Source organism: Conger conger, chromosome 13, assembly GCF_963514075.1.
Source record: "Conger conger chromosome 13, fConCon1.1, whole genome shotgun sequence".
Lineage (NCBI taxonomy): Eukaryota > Metazoa > Chordata > Actinopteri > Anguilliformes > Congridae > Conger > Conger conger.
Genome location: NC_083772.1, coordinates 38,985,653 through 39,002,503, shown reverse-complemented (window position 1 = coordinate 39,002,503; position 16,851 = coordinate 38,985,653). Strand labels below are relative to the sequence as shown.

At 41.0% G+C, this 16,851-nt stretch overlaps 2 protein-coding genes across 6 annotated transcripts in view; one reads left to right on the top strand and one right to left on the bottom strand.

The window, feature by feature from the left end:
* The first annotated feature begins 9,144 nt into the window (after positions 1-9,144).
* On the top strand, positions 9,145-12,568 carry LOC133108691 (zinc finger protein 726-like). 3 transcript variants are annotated; one of them, XM_061218343.1, is made up of 4 exons: positions 9,145-9,300; positions 9,883-10,120; positions 10,788-11,153; positions 11,718-12,568. In XM_061218343.1, exons 1-4 carry the CDS (start codon positions 9,253-9,255, stop codon positions 12,095-12,097), a joined length of 1,032 nt encoding a protein of 343 aa, XP_061074327.1. In that variant the 5' UTR covers positions 9,145-9,252; the 3' UTR covers positions 12,098-12,568. The 3 variants fall into 3 exon arrangements, with proteins under 3 accessions (XP_061074327.1, XP_061074329.1, XP_061074330.1); XM_061218345.1 differs by lacking the exon at positions 9,145-9,300 and adding an exon at positions 9,322-9,436; XM_061218346.1 differs by lacking the exon at positions 9,145-9,300 and adding an exon at positions 9,443-9,586.
* A 1,872-nt stretch (positions 12,569-14,440) lies between these two features.
* The window catches only part of pknox2 (pbx/knotted 1 homeobox 2), a 62,184-nt gene continuing 59,773 nt past the window's right edge, over positions 14,441-16,851 (bottom strand). For all 3 annotated transcript variants that reach the window (XM_061217048.1, XM_061217050.1, XM_061217049.1), the window contains exon 12: positions 14,441-15,811. In XM_061217048.1, the coding sequence (XP_061073032.1) occupies positions 15,588-15,811 (224 nt within the window). In that variant the 3' untranslated portion in view covers positions 14,441-15,587. The remainder of the gene's footprint in view (positions 15,812-16,851) is intronic.

Below are 16,851 nucleotides of genomic sequence, written 5' to 3'. Positions count from 1 at the left end.
TACGCGGGGGTAATTGATCATCAGAAAAATCTATTAAATTCCTCCCCTATGGCTGGAATTAATGACTTATAATAGTTATCATGGATTTGAGGGCTGCAATTCATTAACTAGCACATGGAGGAGAATCCTTTTAGGGCATAAGGTACATTATTATATGGACATTTTTGCTGAATTATGTATATCACTCAAAAAGAAACTTATAGAACATTTCATGAAAGTTTCATGTTGTGAATACTATATATGAATATATATATATGTTATGTTTTATAATAAAATGAGATAACCGAGGGAAACAATACCATCCTGCGACAAATCAGTGTTTGATTTGATGCCCTTACTGTTAAATTGTGATATGTGTGATATTTATACTTTTTTTCCAAACAGCTTTCCAAATGATACAAGTACTTTATCCTTGGCTTTTTATGTGATTTTATGTGTATTTTGTTGTCCTCTTTGTTTCAAGCATCACTCATCCAAACAATATTGTTTAGCAAAAGTGGCAACACATGTTCATGTGTCTAATTTTGATATTGGTATTTCAACAATTTCAACTGTAGGAAGTACTACTTGTGTTTGTTTTTGACATGCTCCCACGAGTAAGTATTATAAGCAATACGTGTATATAAGACCTCTGCTTTCATTGGCATTCAGTTGCCCAGTCAGATCACATTTCTGGGGTTATGCTTCAAAAATACTTAGGCGCAAACAAGGAGGCACATTTTGCTTTATAGTCATTTCCACTTGTGAGGAATGCCCCGTGCCCTGTCAATCATTGCAGTAGTGTGAGAGCTGACTACTCATCCTTTCTTTCCATGGCACTACTAGATCAGAGTGGATCTCCCAGCATGGCTGGTGTAGCCTGAAGCCAAACACTGAAGTGCGCAGTAAAAATGCATCCGGAGAAAACTCTGAACAGCACAAACATTCTCACAAAGGTCACACACGGGTCTGTACGTTTAGACAGTTTAGTCTCCAGCCAAACAGCTACGTATGGCAGTCATAACATGCAGCTGATGTCATTGCAATGCATGCATATGGGGAAGAAAGCATTATTTTGCATTTATTTTTAAAGCACAGGTTTAAGTTCCTGAAATCATTGCAGGGCATCATTGGCTGTGATGGGAGCCTGTTTCTATTGACAGCATGACAATGGAGCCAGACCTGAGTCTAATTGTTTTAGATTCAAATTTTTCAACAATTTACTGAGCTTGCTTGCTGTATTGGGACCTCGAGCTCTATTGGGATTGAGCACAGAAAAGTATTTGAATGCAAAATAATTACGTATTTGACCAAGGCCTGGTTGGAACAGGAAGGAGGACTATTGAACTGTCCTATGACTTGGGTATCTTTGCCTCATGTGCTCTTTCAGCACCCAGTATGGTGTTAAATTATCTGCATAACACATTTGGTGTGGATCACATACTGGGTGTGTTTAGCGCTTCTTAATTAGCAGGATAGGGTACCAGTCTCATGGGCTACTGTAAATTATTAATTTACTGGCACTGATGCATGAACTGTTCCAGTTCCTATAGGTGACTACTACAGGGAAGCATGACCATGCATCCATTTCCTAGCAAATGTCAAGGCCTTCTCATATAAAACATTTTTAAAACATCTTGACAAATAGGTTATTTCATTGTCCGTTTAAAAAAATCCTTGAAGCCATTGTGTCTAATGTCATATTGTTTGCATCGTTGCAACAAAATGAATTTATATTTTCTTGAAACTTATATTTAATATCTTAAACATACACTCTGTGAGCACTTTATTAGGTATTTATTAGACTTATTGTCCAGATATATTGGCCTTTTGCTGCTGTAGCCTATTCACGTAGAGGTTTAATACGCTGTGTGTTCAGAGATGCTCTTCTGCATACCACTGTTGTAATGCGTGGTTGTTTGCGATACGGTCACCTTCCGGTCAGCTTTGAACAGTCTGGCCCTTCTCCTCTGACCTCTCTCATTAACAACACTCTTTTGCCTGCAGAACTCCTGCTCCCTGGATATTTTTTTGTTTTTTGCACCATTCTCTGTAAACTCTAGAAACTATTGTGCATGAAAATCACAGAAGATCAGCAGTTTTTGAGATACTCAAACCACCCTTGTCTGGCAACAAAAAACAACATTCCACAGTTAGTCACTTAGACCACATTTCTTCCCCATTCTGACATTTGGTCTGAACAACAGCTGAACCTCTTGTCTGCATGATTTTATGCATTTAGTTGCTGTTGCATGATTGGCTGATTCAATATTTGCATTACTAAGCTGGTGTACAGGTCTACCTAATGAATTTCTCACTGAGTGAGTTTAATTCAGGTTTGGAATAATTTTTTTAATGGTGAGGTCCTGTTATAAGCTCCAAGGGATTTCTCTGCATATCTATCTCTATTACTGAACTGAAGAGGGCAGTTGATACTGTAAATGGTCACTGGACATTATTTTTTTAGCAGTGACATGCAGTTACAGGCAGAAATGCAATTGCAAACAACCATGCTTGCCTTTGTGAACTCTACATTTCATTTTTTTGGGTTGGTTTTGTTTTTCTACATAAAATATGGAAACAGTGACCCGCATTAAATTCAGTGAATTTCCAGCCCCATACCACAGTAGCTCGACTTGGCACCAAGGGAAATAAAAAAAATAGATGCTAAATCGTCAAGCATACTAGCGAATATAGGTTCTTTACAGAACCATACCGTAAACATTTAAAAAATGTATGCCTCCTATTTCCTGATGGAAATGGGGAAAGTTAAGAAGATTCACAGCACCGCTCACGACCACAGAGAACAGCGGCATTAACATTAGGACGTATGGCCAGCGGGTAGCCCTGCAGTAAACCAGTCTGCACCGTTGAGAAATGGCGCACACAGATTTTTTTGGGATCGATGGAGATTTGAACCATGTCCTCCATTCCTGTGGGGTTGAGCCTGCTGCCACTCAATATGCCTTTGCAAGGTCACAGCTCACAGCTTTGTAGTGAGAATGAAAGCTTAGCGAGCATATGCCTTAGGAAGCATAATCAGAGTTTAATACCTTACTTTTAAATTAGGGCATTGCTGCAGGAGGCATCAAAGATTAAAGTAATTTTTTTTTTCATAATTAGCATATAAAACAGCAATACGTTTTCTAAAATTATTATCTCTCTGTGGCGTAATTACCACTGAAACAGAACATTTATATTTTTCAATTGTGATAACACTCTTTCTGCTCCTTATCAGGCATCTGGCAATTTTCTGTTCACACAAACACACAATAAGTATTCTGCTGTTAATTTCCATAATCTAATTAACGTTCACACGTTTGGCATTTATATGGCATAAACTAACCTTACAGTACATAAAATCACACCAATATAAAATTAGAGAAAGCATAATAAAATGATTGAACATTACGTTTGCACCAGCTTGAATGGGCATGTTAGCAGTGCAAAAATATTTGAACAAATAGCTCCCAATAGCAGCTGTTCCTTGCAGGATAAGTAAACATTTGCTGGGTTTGAATTAATTGTGTAACTTTCATTACATACGCTGTACCACTCCGCTATTGCTGGGGGGAGAAAGAGAGGTGACAGGCCACTCATAACGGGCAAATCTTCCATTTTGTTTCCCCCTTTGATCCGTTTGTGCAATAGCCTCATGAACAGGACCATTTATCCATCATACCCAATGAAGATTTTTGTAAAGTCCATGAAATGCCATCTAGGTGTTCAGGTCAAAGAAACTGCTACATTAAGTTTTCTTGCCAAATAGAATACTGTAGATTATATAGACTAGGTCTAGAGTGGCCTAGGTGGCAATCCAGACCAAGATTCCTGAAGGAATGTTTTATTAGACTCTTTATTACCAGATCCAGGGAAACTCAGACCACTGGTCTCCAACCTTGGTCCTGGAGAGCTACTGGGTCTGCTGGTTTTTGTTTTCACCTAAAACTCAACACCCTGTTGGTGAGGTGTTTCAACTGTGTAATCAACTGCTCTAATTGGTTAATTATGCACAATGGAACAAGCAGACCCCGTAGCTCTCCAGGACCAGGGATGGAGACCACCGGTATAGAATAATGTTGCGTCTCCACCGATCCCCAGTGACTTGCAGTAAGATGAACCAACAGTTCTCTGCAATATGCCCAAAATGAAAAATCAAGAACGATACATTTATTCTGGACCAGTCCTTTAAAAAAACAAAAACAAAAAACAAAGTGGAGATCAGTCTGTTTACAAGCAACACTAGTTTCCAGTTTGAACGACTTTCTATTCTTTGCAAAGCAAACATTGAGACGGACTGCCCTGTACCTCTTGAGTTAAGCTGATTATATAATCAATATGAAAGATTCAGCAAACTTCATTAAGCATTACTTTTCCTCCAACAGGAAAATCAACATAACCACTGCAGTGCAGCCAGTGGTGTGTAACTAAGATAATTGAAACCTGCAAAAATGTTTACCATTAAACCTACATGCAGCTGAAAGGAAAATAAATCCATGTTAGTACAAGTTAATCCTAAAACTTGTTCTACTTTAAAGCCTATAAATAGAAGCTGCTGGTCACAATAAATGACTAGAAAGTGTCAAATACAAATAGTATAGGATATGTTGAACTTGCTGAATGCATCTCTGAAATACATTGCTACACAACAAAAGGCAAATTGGAGATTTGAAACCAATACATTCTCTCAACCTGTGAATTTCATGGCTATCTGGATAGACCTGGCTGTGTTCAACAGAAGCATCCCTTACCAGGATGTCAAACAGAATGTGGCAACAATTCCCAGAGCAACACTACCTCCTTGTGGCAAACAAAGGAACTGCTTTAATGATGTTGTGTTTGGAAAAGTGGTTCAAATACACTGGAGAGCTTTTATGGGTCTCTTAGTAAGACCAACACAAATAAATGAGAAGAGCAAAAATACAGTATATTAGGAATTTTATTTTTGTAAGTACATACAGATTTTTTAGGTTATGCTGGGATTTCAGTCAGGTTAGCACTGGGAAGCAATAAATGTTAACATGCCTTCATTTTGTACCTAAGCTTGCCATAAGGAATGAGTTAAAAGGCACCCTAGCAGAAACTATAGGAATTGTGGAGAAGTGCACAGCGTCTCTCCAGAGGAATGCTAATTCAGCACATAACTGATACCACAGAGTGTAATAAGGATCGTTTTTACAGGTCGGTTTAGTAATGGAATTTTTTCACCACTTTAAAAAAAATGCTCCCTCCTGTTCCCCAGAGTGCATGACACAATACATTGAATACCTTTTACCAGACAGCGAATCCTTTCAATGCTGCACTTATCTTTCAAAATAACCTATGCTTTCCTGACACAGAACAGTTCAGGCTTTGTAGGAAAGTGCCAGTACACAATCACTTTACGCTGGGAGATGGGGTTCTGGCTGTTGCATTAGATGGGCTGGTATTGTCCTCCTTTACACTTACGGTAACTAAGTCTTGCCACAGTTGGAGAGTAATAATAATTCCATGCACACATTCTCATTGCAAAAACATATAACCCGCAGGTCTCTTGTTGAGTCATAGCCGGTCCAGACTCTTGTGCACTCCTCGGTAGGCTATAGAAACTCCCATCTGGCACAAGCCCCGACCCACTGACCATACTTTCTTGGGAACCAACCATTAGTCAACCATGTGGAGTATCCCTGAATAAACATAGGTTTAATAAACAACTAACAAATATATTTGATATTTTATTCGCTGATTTTTCCCAATCTCCCACCACTAGCCATTCCTGCCGACATCAGAAGCAGATGGCAGACACTGATGTCACACAGTGCCCATGACGCAAGAGGAGAACACTATTTTTGGTTTGTGCCCCCGCAGGTGCCTGATCTGACCAGGAGTGGCCGCTACAGAGCAATGAGACAAATGGAGGTCATTCCCCTGCGAGGCCAAGCCAGGCATTGCCATGCCAATGTGAACCTCCAGCCATAGCCAGCAATGGCACGACCAGGACTCAAACATCCTGTCGCAGGATGTTGCTGAGAACAAGTATCTTTACAGCCTGAGCCACTGGAGGCCCTAAAAAATATATCATTTTAATTCTGCTGCCGCTGAAACTGGTCTTTGAATTTTTTTATCTGAGGGAAAATCTCCATTGGCGTTAAGTACAAAAAGTAATAAATTGATTGTGCCCTCCTCCTGCCAACACTAAATAGCTGTGAAATATACCTAGAATTTCCCAAAAAGGCTTTATTGAAGTGACTCAGCTCTAGTCCCGGGGACCCTCTGTGAAGATCTTCAGTCTGACTGAGCTCCTTATATTTGATTCAAAGGTTACTCCTCTGAATTTCACATGACTTGTCAGTTTGGCAGTTAGCTCTTCGCTGCAGGCCAGTTGCAAAATATGCATTCATGGTAGGGTAAAAGTGCCTCGTACGTTGAGGCACTTAAATTAATAAATTATGCAGGTGTTCAGCTTTGATTAATTCTTCAAGAGCAATCGGTCTCTAACGGAACCAATAACAGCCAGTCAGCCATTAAATAATCTTAACTGAGACAGCTGCAGCAAATTCTGTCCAGAGACACACATTTAGAAGACACATCATAAATACAGAACAGTATTCAGTGAGTTTGCATCCTTTAGAAGTGGTTTTGCCCCAAATGCACAGTGGCAATGCCTCGAGAATGTGTTAAAACTAAAGAGAATGTGCACACGCACACACACACACAAAATCCCAAGGACTTGTTGCTCTCCTGTTTCTAAAACCACCCGCTCTATGCAATTACTGTTCATTGCATTAATGACATTTGGCAGATGCTCTTATCGAGAGCAACGTACAGTTGATTAGATTAAGCAGGAGACAATCCTCCCCTGGAGCAATGCGGGGTGTGGATCTTATTGTGGCTCACCGGGGATCGAACCACCGACCTTGCGGGTCCCAGTCATTTGCCTTAACCACTTCGTTACAGGCCACCCTGTTCATCATGAAGTCTCCATCCATTCTGAAGTGCTGTAGTACAGTTGCTGCCCCAATTTGAAGCCTTCATTCGTCCAAGGCAGGACCTCAAGTCCAAACCTGGGGATCAGCTGTGTACACCATCTCTCATTCCTTCCATAATTCACCTTTACATATTATACAATGTCTTCTGAAGGAATTTTAACATTTCACATCATGTCAGAAATGGCTATATGTACCATGAAAGATAATTAGTCTATGTTAACATCCCAGGACTTTTAAACAGTCAGACCCACAGATGTTTTAATTTAGCAAAATGCACAGCAATTTCATGAAAAAATATTCCTTTAGAAAGGGAAATCATCTGACCGGTGAAATCAGTGGTTCTAAGTGCTGAAAATATGGGCACCCAGACAAGCTATTAGTGAAGAGTTCACTGACATAGTAAATGGCAATGACCCAAACATGAATGAGGTTAGAAATATTTTAAAACTTAAAACACATTTTCAACCTTAAAACCTACTGCCAGCAAAGAAGCCACAGAACTAAAAAACACTGCAACCCTACACAATGCAATGGGAATGAGATCATTTATTCATTTGTACCAGTATTTTGGATTAATCTTTTTTTTTCTTTGGGTGAAATGTACTGTAGGTGATGACTACTTACTAGCCACTACTTACATTCACCGTTCCTGTGTTGTTCTTCCTGGGTCTCCTCTCTTCCATCCCTTCCTGAAGAGTTAAGGAGAGGAAGCAGGGGAAGGCAATGCAGACTGATGGCGTTCAGACTGAGCAACAGGCTTGTAGTGCTCCCTGACTCTCCACGCGCACCCGCATTAGCTGGTAGACACGTTGGTTGATTAGGTACACAAAGGTCACCGAACTACCTGTTTTCGTTTTTCTGCTGCACAGACACAATGTTCACAAGATTGCAAGGCTGATTCCAAAGCTCAGGCCAAAGTGATGTTATTTTGGTTGGCAGACAGATAACCATGATGTAGCATGTTTTATAAGGTGTGTTTTTATTATCACTCAAAAAAAAAAAAAGGCTGGTTATTATGATTTATTCATGAACCTTGCAGAGTTATCCTATCAAAAAAAGACTTCATTTCAGCTGAGGAGTGAGTTAATTTTGCTATTATGATGCATTACAACCAAATCCGGTCCTAGGCTGGGTTCCATTCCATTTCAAAACATTCCTATCCCTCGAGGGAGGGATTAAATAATGTGCAATAAGCAAACTAAACAGGTGCTCTGCAAGGGAGGATAAAAGAGGAACAAAACAGAACACCCTAGATATAAAGTGCTACCCCATAGTAACTGCAGCTCTGTGTGTGCAAGTTTTTTGTTTTTTTACTGAGTCTTATAAAACACTATCGCCGATCTTTGCAACATCTTTAGGGGGATTTCTTAAACCTCAAAAACGTCATCTAATGTATCGGACACAAAATTAATTCTTAGTTCATAATCCCTCCTTCCCCATCCAATCCCTCAACATGTGCTCATGAATTATTCACAAACCTCCCAAATTCTTAATTTTATACCCCCGGCTGAAGGGAGGAATAACAAGGGAGCTAGTAATGTAATTACGCTCTCCCCTTCAGAATTCAGAACCAAACCACACTTGGCGTGGCCACCATCTTTAATCCTGCCATTTTAGTGATTCCCCCTTGAAGAAAGGTAGAAAGCACGCTGTAAAATTTGGATTTGAATCCAGCCCTATAGATCTTGTTAAGCTGCTAATTAGTATAATCAGGTGTGCCAAATAAGGGTTGAAATGAAAGCCTGCAGTATGGTAGATCTCCAGCAGCAGGGTTGGATAGTCCTCCCTAAGAAGTGTGAAATCAACAATTCAGCAAATTTGGCTTCAACAAAAAGTAGATGGCAACACTGGTATCCACATGCATACACATGGAATACATCATTGCTTGGATGAAATGATTTGTGTTTGTGGAATACTTAAATACTACGGGGTTAGAAATAAGAGTGCGTTGTACATGCGTTGTAACATTTAAAAAAATTCTCATTCAGAAATGAATACATTTGGTCAGAAGATGACAGATTTCCTTGTCTAAGGTTAAATGGCCCATTTCTGGAAATTAAAAAACTCCCTTACAGAAGTTATCCTTCTTACATTTTCACAGACATGTGCCTACAAGATAGCTTGGCCTACTTAAATGTCCTGTGGGCTGAGGATGGTTTTGCTGATTAATTAGATTATCAGATGATCTTCCCATTTCAGTGTCCTGAAGCAGCATCACCAGCAGTCTGTAATCAAAACTCTTTAGGAATGACTGCTTCAGTTGAGAAGGAAGCACAGGGTTGGCTGTGATAAAAGTGAAATTCCAATGGGCTGTGCACAAAGCATTGATTTAATTGAAGCCATTGCATTGAAGGTATTTATTTTACTTTTTTATGTGTATGCACATATATGTTATGTGTGTGTGGTGAAGGGTGACCATATTATGTACAGGAGAGAAAGTTGGTTTTGGTTTGGTTTTGCTTATGTATTTTGCCATCTAGTGGACAAAGGTAGGACTACTCTAGGAGTACAGCTCTGGCACGCACTGCCATACATCAACATCAACAGTATATCGTGTGTTTTATCCTTGCATTTAAGGCAGTTGGTATTAAGTAAGCATGCATCAATGGTGACTAAATGCACGCGAAATAAACACCTAGGTAAACATGAAATTAAGCTGGATGATTACTATTGTGAACAGTGGAATCCTTTGCGCAGCATCTCCCTGACGTCATTAGTTTGCGACCTTTTGATTAGTTTGTTTTGAGCAATGTTTCATTGCTTTATTTTCCACTGATTTATGCTTGATAAATATACCGACATTAACTTAATGTATTTGAACGTTTGTGTGTTGGTGCTTTTATTGCGTTACTCATATTTATATTATAATGAAGTCATAACAACTTCATTTTCACAAATATAATGCTGTAATAATGCACAATTTGTTGCTTCTCAGCTTATCACGGATTTTTCGACTGCTTCTGTGGAAACGGAGATGAATCAAGCTCAAACGTCAATTTCCAGCCGTATCCTTTTCACTCCTGAAGAGGATCCTCTGAAGGAGGAGCAGATGGAGATGGCGTGTGACCAACGCCACACGGATCTCCAGGGAGACGCTGAGGAATCGTACGAGGAGGATCAAAATGAAAGACATACGAGATCCACGGAAGCGCGTGCGTTGATTGATAACAACTGTGAGTAGAGCCTGTGTGTGTTCAATCTTATGTAAAGACATTTGCTTGGTGATCCAATACCTAGTTTCAAAACTGTTTTGATTCACAGCTGATTTCACAACTGGCAAATCGTCCCTTAAGCTAAATTCTTTACATGTATGTGGGCCAACAATTTCAGTCAGGCTGGATAACACAGATCTTTTGTAGTATAAATTAATTATTTAAATTGATTGAGTTGATAACACAACAACAGTCTTACAAGTTTTGTGTAAGAGACTTGGACACATTGACCTGTAATCTACAGCAAGTGCAATTTTTATAAAATAACTACTAAATATTTTACCATCTGAGCACTACATACTTGATTCTACATTGATCTCACCGTGAATATTTACTGGTTATTGGGTGGTAATAAAAGCATTTTGAAAATTAATCTCTGTTATCCTTTATGACATTTGTGATTGTCATTGTATAATTACATTTGCTGAATTTTTTTAGAATTTCTTTTTAGAAATAACTAAATTATTTCTAATGAAGGTTAACAAAATTGCTTTTATTAGCATTTGTTTTACCTATTTTATTTTTGTGTAGACCGGAATCCCTTATTTGTCACTGACCCATATAAAATGTAACCTTTTAAATCACCCTGAATAAACAGTTAACCATGTTTTTTTGTTATTTTTTTAAGGTCTGAGTGCCAGCTCTTTGCTTGCTGTTGGTCAAGACCAGAGGCTGGATCAGCCCGCTCTGGAGGAGGAGGAGGTGCAGGTCCACCCAGGTGGAGAAGAGGCCACTGGAAAGGGAGACAGGACTCTCCCTGCCCCGGTCTCCAGCCCTGGGTCCGGTCTTATCGCCGGTCGTGTCACGGAACTGGGCACGGTTCACATCGTTGAGGATCTCTGCTTGGCACCCCCTTTCAAAAAGGAAGAATGTTCCGGATCCGACGATGTTGTGTTCGTGGATGCGTCTTCTGACGCGAGGAGTGACCCAGCATCAGCAACTGTCTGTGGAATTTCCTCGTCAGAAGACTTGACTTTGAACTCTACAACTCGGAGTGAGTGAATGCGACTGAATGAATGGGTCTGGATCATACTGCTGAGGAATATCAGAATATTCAGTGTGTGGAGTGCCTGAATGTGGGTATGTGTGTCAGACCTGGGTTGAAATGTTTTTTTTTGTTTTTTTGGATTCAAATACTTTTCAATACTTTTTCAAATACCAGTGCTTGGTGCATTTGAGCCTGCAAGGAGGAGCAGGTTTACAGGAGGGGTTTACACTTTTGGGCAAGCTTAGTCAAATCCCGAAAAGTATTAGAATTAAAAATAAATACTGTTCGAACCTAGGCCCGGGGCGTATATTATGAAGCAAGTTGGCTGGGTAAGTTCACAGAGTAAAACCCAGCTATTTCTACTGAAATCCACGTTCCACTTCTGGAAGGGTTCCAGGTTTTACTTGCTGAATTTATCCAACTGACTTCGTAATCCTGCTTCTGATCTACCCCTCTGGTGTGTGTGTGTGTGTTTGTGTGTGTGTGTGTGTGTGTGTGTGTGTGTGTGTGTGTGTGTGTGTGTGTCGTCCTGGTTGTTTGTTTTAAATGTGATTTTGTCCATCTCTGTAGTGGTGGAGCAGTCTCACCCACCGGCCTGCAGGAGGCCGTCACCTGAAGAGGAGCACCAGGCTGACCAGCCTGGCCTCTCGGACTTCGAGCTCCTGAGGGCTCGGCTGTTAAGCGGCCAGACCTCCAGCACCTCGCCCAGCGACTGCAAGCTGTGCGGGCGGAGCTTCAGCCTCCCAGAGACCCTGCACATACACCAGCTCCTGCACCGATTGGACGATGTGTGCAGCTGTGCCGTGTGTGGGCGGAGCGTGGCAGCGGACAGCCAATCGGGACGGGACCAGTGCCGGTGTGACGACTGCGGAAGGAGCTCCGTTCAGCGGAGGAGCCTGAAGAGACATCGGCGCACTCAGCGTCCAGGGGCCGTGTGTGCGGACGCTTAGCGTTAGCACTGTGTTAACAACTCAGACGCTTAGCGTTAGCACTGTGTTAACAACTCAGACACTTAGCGTTAGCACTGTGTTAACAACTCAGACGCTCAGTGTTAGCACTGCGCACTTTCCTGGCCTGGAAGCTGAAAAGGCTGTGGACTTTTTTGGTCTGTATTTTTTGTTCTGTATTTGCGAAAAATGTTTGTATGAAACTCCACCATCCCAGCTTCTCTGTAGTTTTTTTGGGTGCACTCCATTGGTGGGAGTTGTTTGTACTGCTGTGTAGTCCAGTTCTCTATTTTGTCTTAGCCTTGGCTTTTTGGGTGCTCTGACAAGACCAGGAATCTGGGATGGTTGAGGCTGAAGACACTTAGTGTCTTTTTTTAAATTATCTGTTCCCACATGTATGTTTGTATAAATGTCTTCAGATTTTAATAGGCTAATGAACCCTTTACCTTGCAATAAAGGCCTGCCAGTCAAAAAGTGTGATTATTTTGTTTCTATTGGAGAAAAGAAGAAAGAGAAAGATGAACTGAAAATTGATGATATTGCAGAGATCATTGGACCATTGGATCATCGGATCTATTGAAGTAAACCAGACAACCAGAGCTTCCTAATTTTGGGATTTCACATCACATTGGATACCAGAGCACTAATGCAGTCGGTCTCTTGGCAAATAAACTCAAAATTGTTTTCCCCTTTCGATTCTAATGAAAACCTCAAGGGCAGCACTTCTTTTCAAACTGTAGAATACGAATATAGAATATAAACAAAAAATAATATAGTCACCCTTCCAGGCTCTGTAATGAATACTGACCTGCAGTAGAAACATGAGTGGATTGCTCATTTGTGCTTGCTCTACTGCTGTATATAATCACCCATGTCCAGCAGTGGGTCTTATGCTCACTGCTACAGAGGAGACTGCCCAACCAGACGGCAGTTCTGTTCATCAGCCATTGGCCTTCATTTGTGTGTGCAGTGCGAGTACTGCATTTCAGGTTCAGTGGCAATGACAAAAGTACCTGCTCCAAAAGGAAAAGGAATGTCTCTTACGTCACCGTATTTAAGATCAATAAAAAATAAAAAACCAAGCTGTATCTTTTATAAAATCTTCAACCGAGTTTCAATGTCACCCATAGACTTGACTGAAAAGTGAACTATCATTCAGTTAATGCACAAAGCATTAAAGCCTGCAAGACTATCCTAAACCCTGAAAGCTCACTAATGTATGACCTCAAAATATTTCAATTTCAGGTTTATAATTTTGTTTGGGGGAGGCATGGATAGTGGGTAGCCTGTAGCTTAGTGGTTAAGGTAAATGACTGGGACACCCAAGGTCGGTGGTTCTATTGTGTAGCCACAATAAGATCCGCACAGCCGTTGGGCCCTTGAGCAAGGCCATTAACCCTGCATTGCTCCAGGGGAGGATTGTCTCCTGCTTCGTCTAATCAACTGTAAGACTCTGGATAAGAGCGTCTGCCAAATGCCAATAATTTAATGTAGTGTAGCACTGCCACCTCACAGCAAGGAGGTCCTGGGTTCGGATCCCCGTCGGCTGGGGCCTCTCTGTGCGGAGTTTGCATGTTCTCCCTGTGTCTGCGTTTCCTGCGGGTACTCCGGTTTCCTCCCACAGTCCAAAGACATGCAGGTTACACTGATTGGAGAGTCTAAATTGCCCGTAGGTATGAGTGTGTGAGTGAATGGTGTGTGTGCCCTGCGATGGACTGGCGACCTGTCCAGGGTGTATTCCTGCCTTTCACCCAATGTATGCTGGGATAGGCTCCAGTCCCCCTGCGACCCTGATCAGGATAAGCGGGTTCAGATAATGGATGGATGGATGGATTTATGTTTGGAGGAAAACATTTTTCATTGTATAAGCAAGTATGATGGAAGAATACCAGTGTATGTTAAGAATAGCATAGTGAGGAGATGATCAATTAAGGGCCAAATCACAAGAGAATAAATGACCATTGACCAATGTATTATTACATTTAATATGTTTTTCTTTCATGTTATGTAAGTGTAAATGAAACGTGAAAGGGTATTACTGGTTCTACACACATCTGAAAAATATGGCATCATACTACAGTACATAAAATACAGAGGTGCTACTGTTGCAAGTCCTCTGCATTTTCTGTAAGTACAGTGTATTTTTGGTTTTGTTCACTGGCTTGACATATTTGACATTTGATGCATGTTTGGAGGTCTTGGGCTTGCTTTGAATGGTCTACTTCAGCTTTGAGATGAAATGCTCAAAGGGCTATACATCATTTGCTGTATTGTACTTGTTTTTTTGTAATGACACAAAAGACATTTGTTCATTCTTTCATATTTTTATCATTAAAAACATTCTATTGAGACAATAGATTATGACAATGTGTACAAATAAAATAAAAGTTAAATTTCCCTATTCATGACCTGCTTTGGAAGGACACAATTGTAAAGCGAGTGTGGGGAAAAAAATGGCAATAGACTTCACAACAATCAATTTGAGTAAACATTCAAGAACTGAATTCTTTCTAGTGAAAGAAAAAAAACTGTAGGCAAAAAAAATGGCAGTTCCTTCACAGTTTGTAAAATCCTGGTAAAATGGTGTGAAGTGTGTTCATTGTCCAACAGGAGGTTCCACTGAAAGATCTTTTACAAAAAAATAAAATCACTCAAGCCACTTTTCATTCCTGACAGGACCTGGCAATCTCACACTGTGTGCATTGTCCTCTTTCTTTGCAGCTGACACAGAGGGCACGACGTTCACTTTGAAAATTGTTGAGCGCCTTCGTTTCGATACCACGAGACATCTGAGCCAAGCCAATGCCCACCCACCCAACATTTAAAATGTTTTCTCGATCATTGAAAACTTTTACAGTTCGCTAGGTTTGTCAGTCCTGTGTGTTTGAAAATGACATACTAAACCAAAGAAATAAAAAATAAACTCCTGTAAAATAAATCTATGAAACATATTGAACATACTCACTATCCTCAAAATATTTGCAAGTGTTTCAGTATTACTTGGTAATATTTCCAGTCCGTACATTTTGTACATGTCTCCTTTCACTTCTTCTCCTTTACATTAAGGTCAAGCTACTTTACAGAGTATGGAAACACTGCTTTGTGGGAACTGTAGTTCCAGTACGTCCAAATAAAGACAAATAACCTGAGAAGTGATGCATGATTTGAATAAACTATGATGAGTCTGTAGAGAGCCCAGGATAAAGTAGAGGATTATTTTACTCGTTTAGCAAGTCTTCGAAAAAAAACCATGAGACAAGCAATCAATGCATGACAATTTCCCAAATGAGATCCTATTAGCTATAAAACAGCATTTCTGTGCTTGGGTAAGTCCACTTCTTTTTACCAAGAAATGTTTTGTCTCAGTGGAAAGGGGGCTGTCCAGGTGACATGTCTGTCTATGTCAGCGTGTTACAGCTTCACGATGCTGCATGCCCATTGGCCTGGCTGAGCTTGGGTTCTGCTCCTCCTCCCTATCCCTCCCCACCAATCACTACAGGCCTTCCCCATGATCCAGGCCCATGTCGCCGTGCGGCCGCCGCCCTTCCTCCCCGTCCTCCTCCTCCATCTCCTCTTCCTCGTCTTCATCCTCTTCCTCGTCTTCCTCCTCCTCCTCTGTCCCGTCCAGCGAGTCGTCCGCCCCCAGCATGGCCTGCTGCATGGCCAGTGTGGCGGAATCGGAGGAGAGGGAGAGTAGGCCATCCCCCACCATGGAGCCTGCAGGACAGACGGACAGATGTTTGCCCATCAGATGCACAGTTCAAACTAAATTACCCGGTCCTTTTAGTTTCTAATTTCCAAAACAATTTGCTACCAGCTGTTTCAAAACCTAGCTAGAGCAGCTGAAACCATGTTGAGTACGGAGCTGGTCTGAACTGGTCAACTAGCTACCAGATGATTCTAAACATAGTTTGAGCCGGTCAAACTATGTTAAGTATGGAGCTGGTCTGAACTGGTCAACCAGCTACCAGATGTTTCTAAACATAGTTTGAGCTGGTCAAACCATGTTAAGTATGGAGCTGGTCTGAACTGGTCAACCAGCTACCAGATGTTTCTAAGCATAGTTTGAGCTGGTCTGAACTGGTGAACTTGCCACCAGATGTTTCTAAACATAGTTTGAGCTGGTCAAGCCATGTTGAGTTTAGAGCTGGTCTGAACTGGTCAACCAGCTACCAGCTGTTTAAAAACCTAGCTTGAGCAGTTTTTTTCGGCATGGTGCCGCGTTCTCAGTCAATTCAACCAAGTGTGTTATTAACCTGATTATCCTGATTAGCAGAATCACACAGTAATGTGCAGAGCCATAACAGAGACGGTCTCTGAACTGTGTATGAGGAATGAGGGAGCAGAAATGAGATTAAAAAGGGATCGTCTTTAAACAGATGCAAAGCACTTAGAATGATCAATGGCTCGTATCGCACCCTACAGGGGAGTACACAGACCTTTCCTTTGGAATGAGACTATTTACTGTACACCTTCATAAGGCTATTTACTGTACACCTTCATAAGGCTATTTACTGTACACCTTCATAAGGCAATTTACTATACACCTTCATAAGGCTATTTACTGTACACCTTCATAAGGCTATTTACTGTACACCTTCAAAAAGAAAGCAAGGGAATATGTATCCAAATCATTCAGAAAATGAATGATATAATGACTGGTGGAGAACTATGCCTGTATGTGTGGGTCATGCAGTGAGTAAGCAGTGCAACACGGAAACTTTGAACTTCACTGCCTACTTTGCCACTCACTCAAA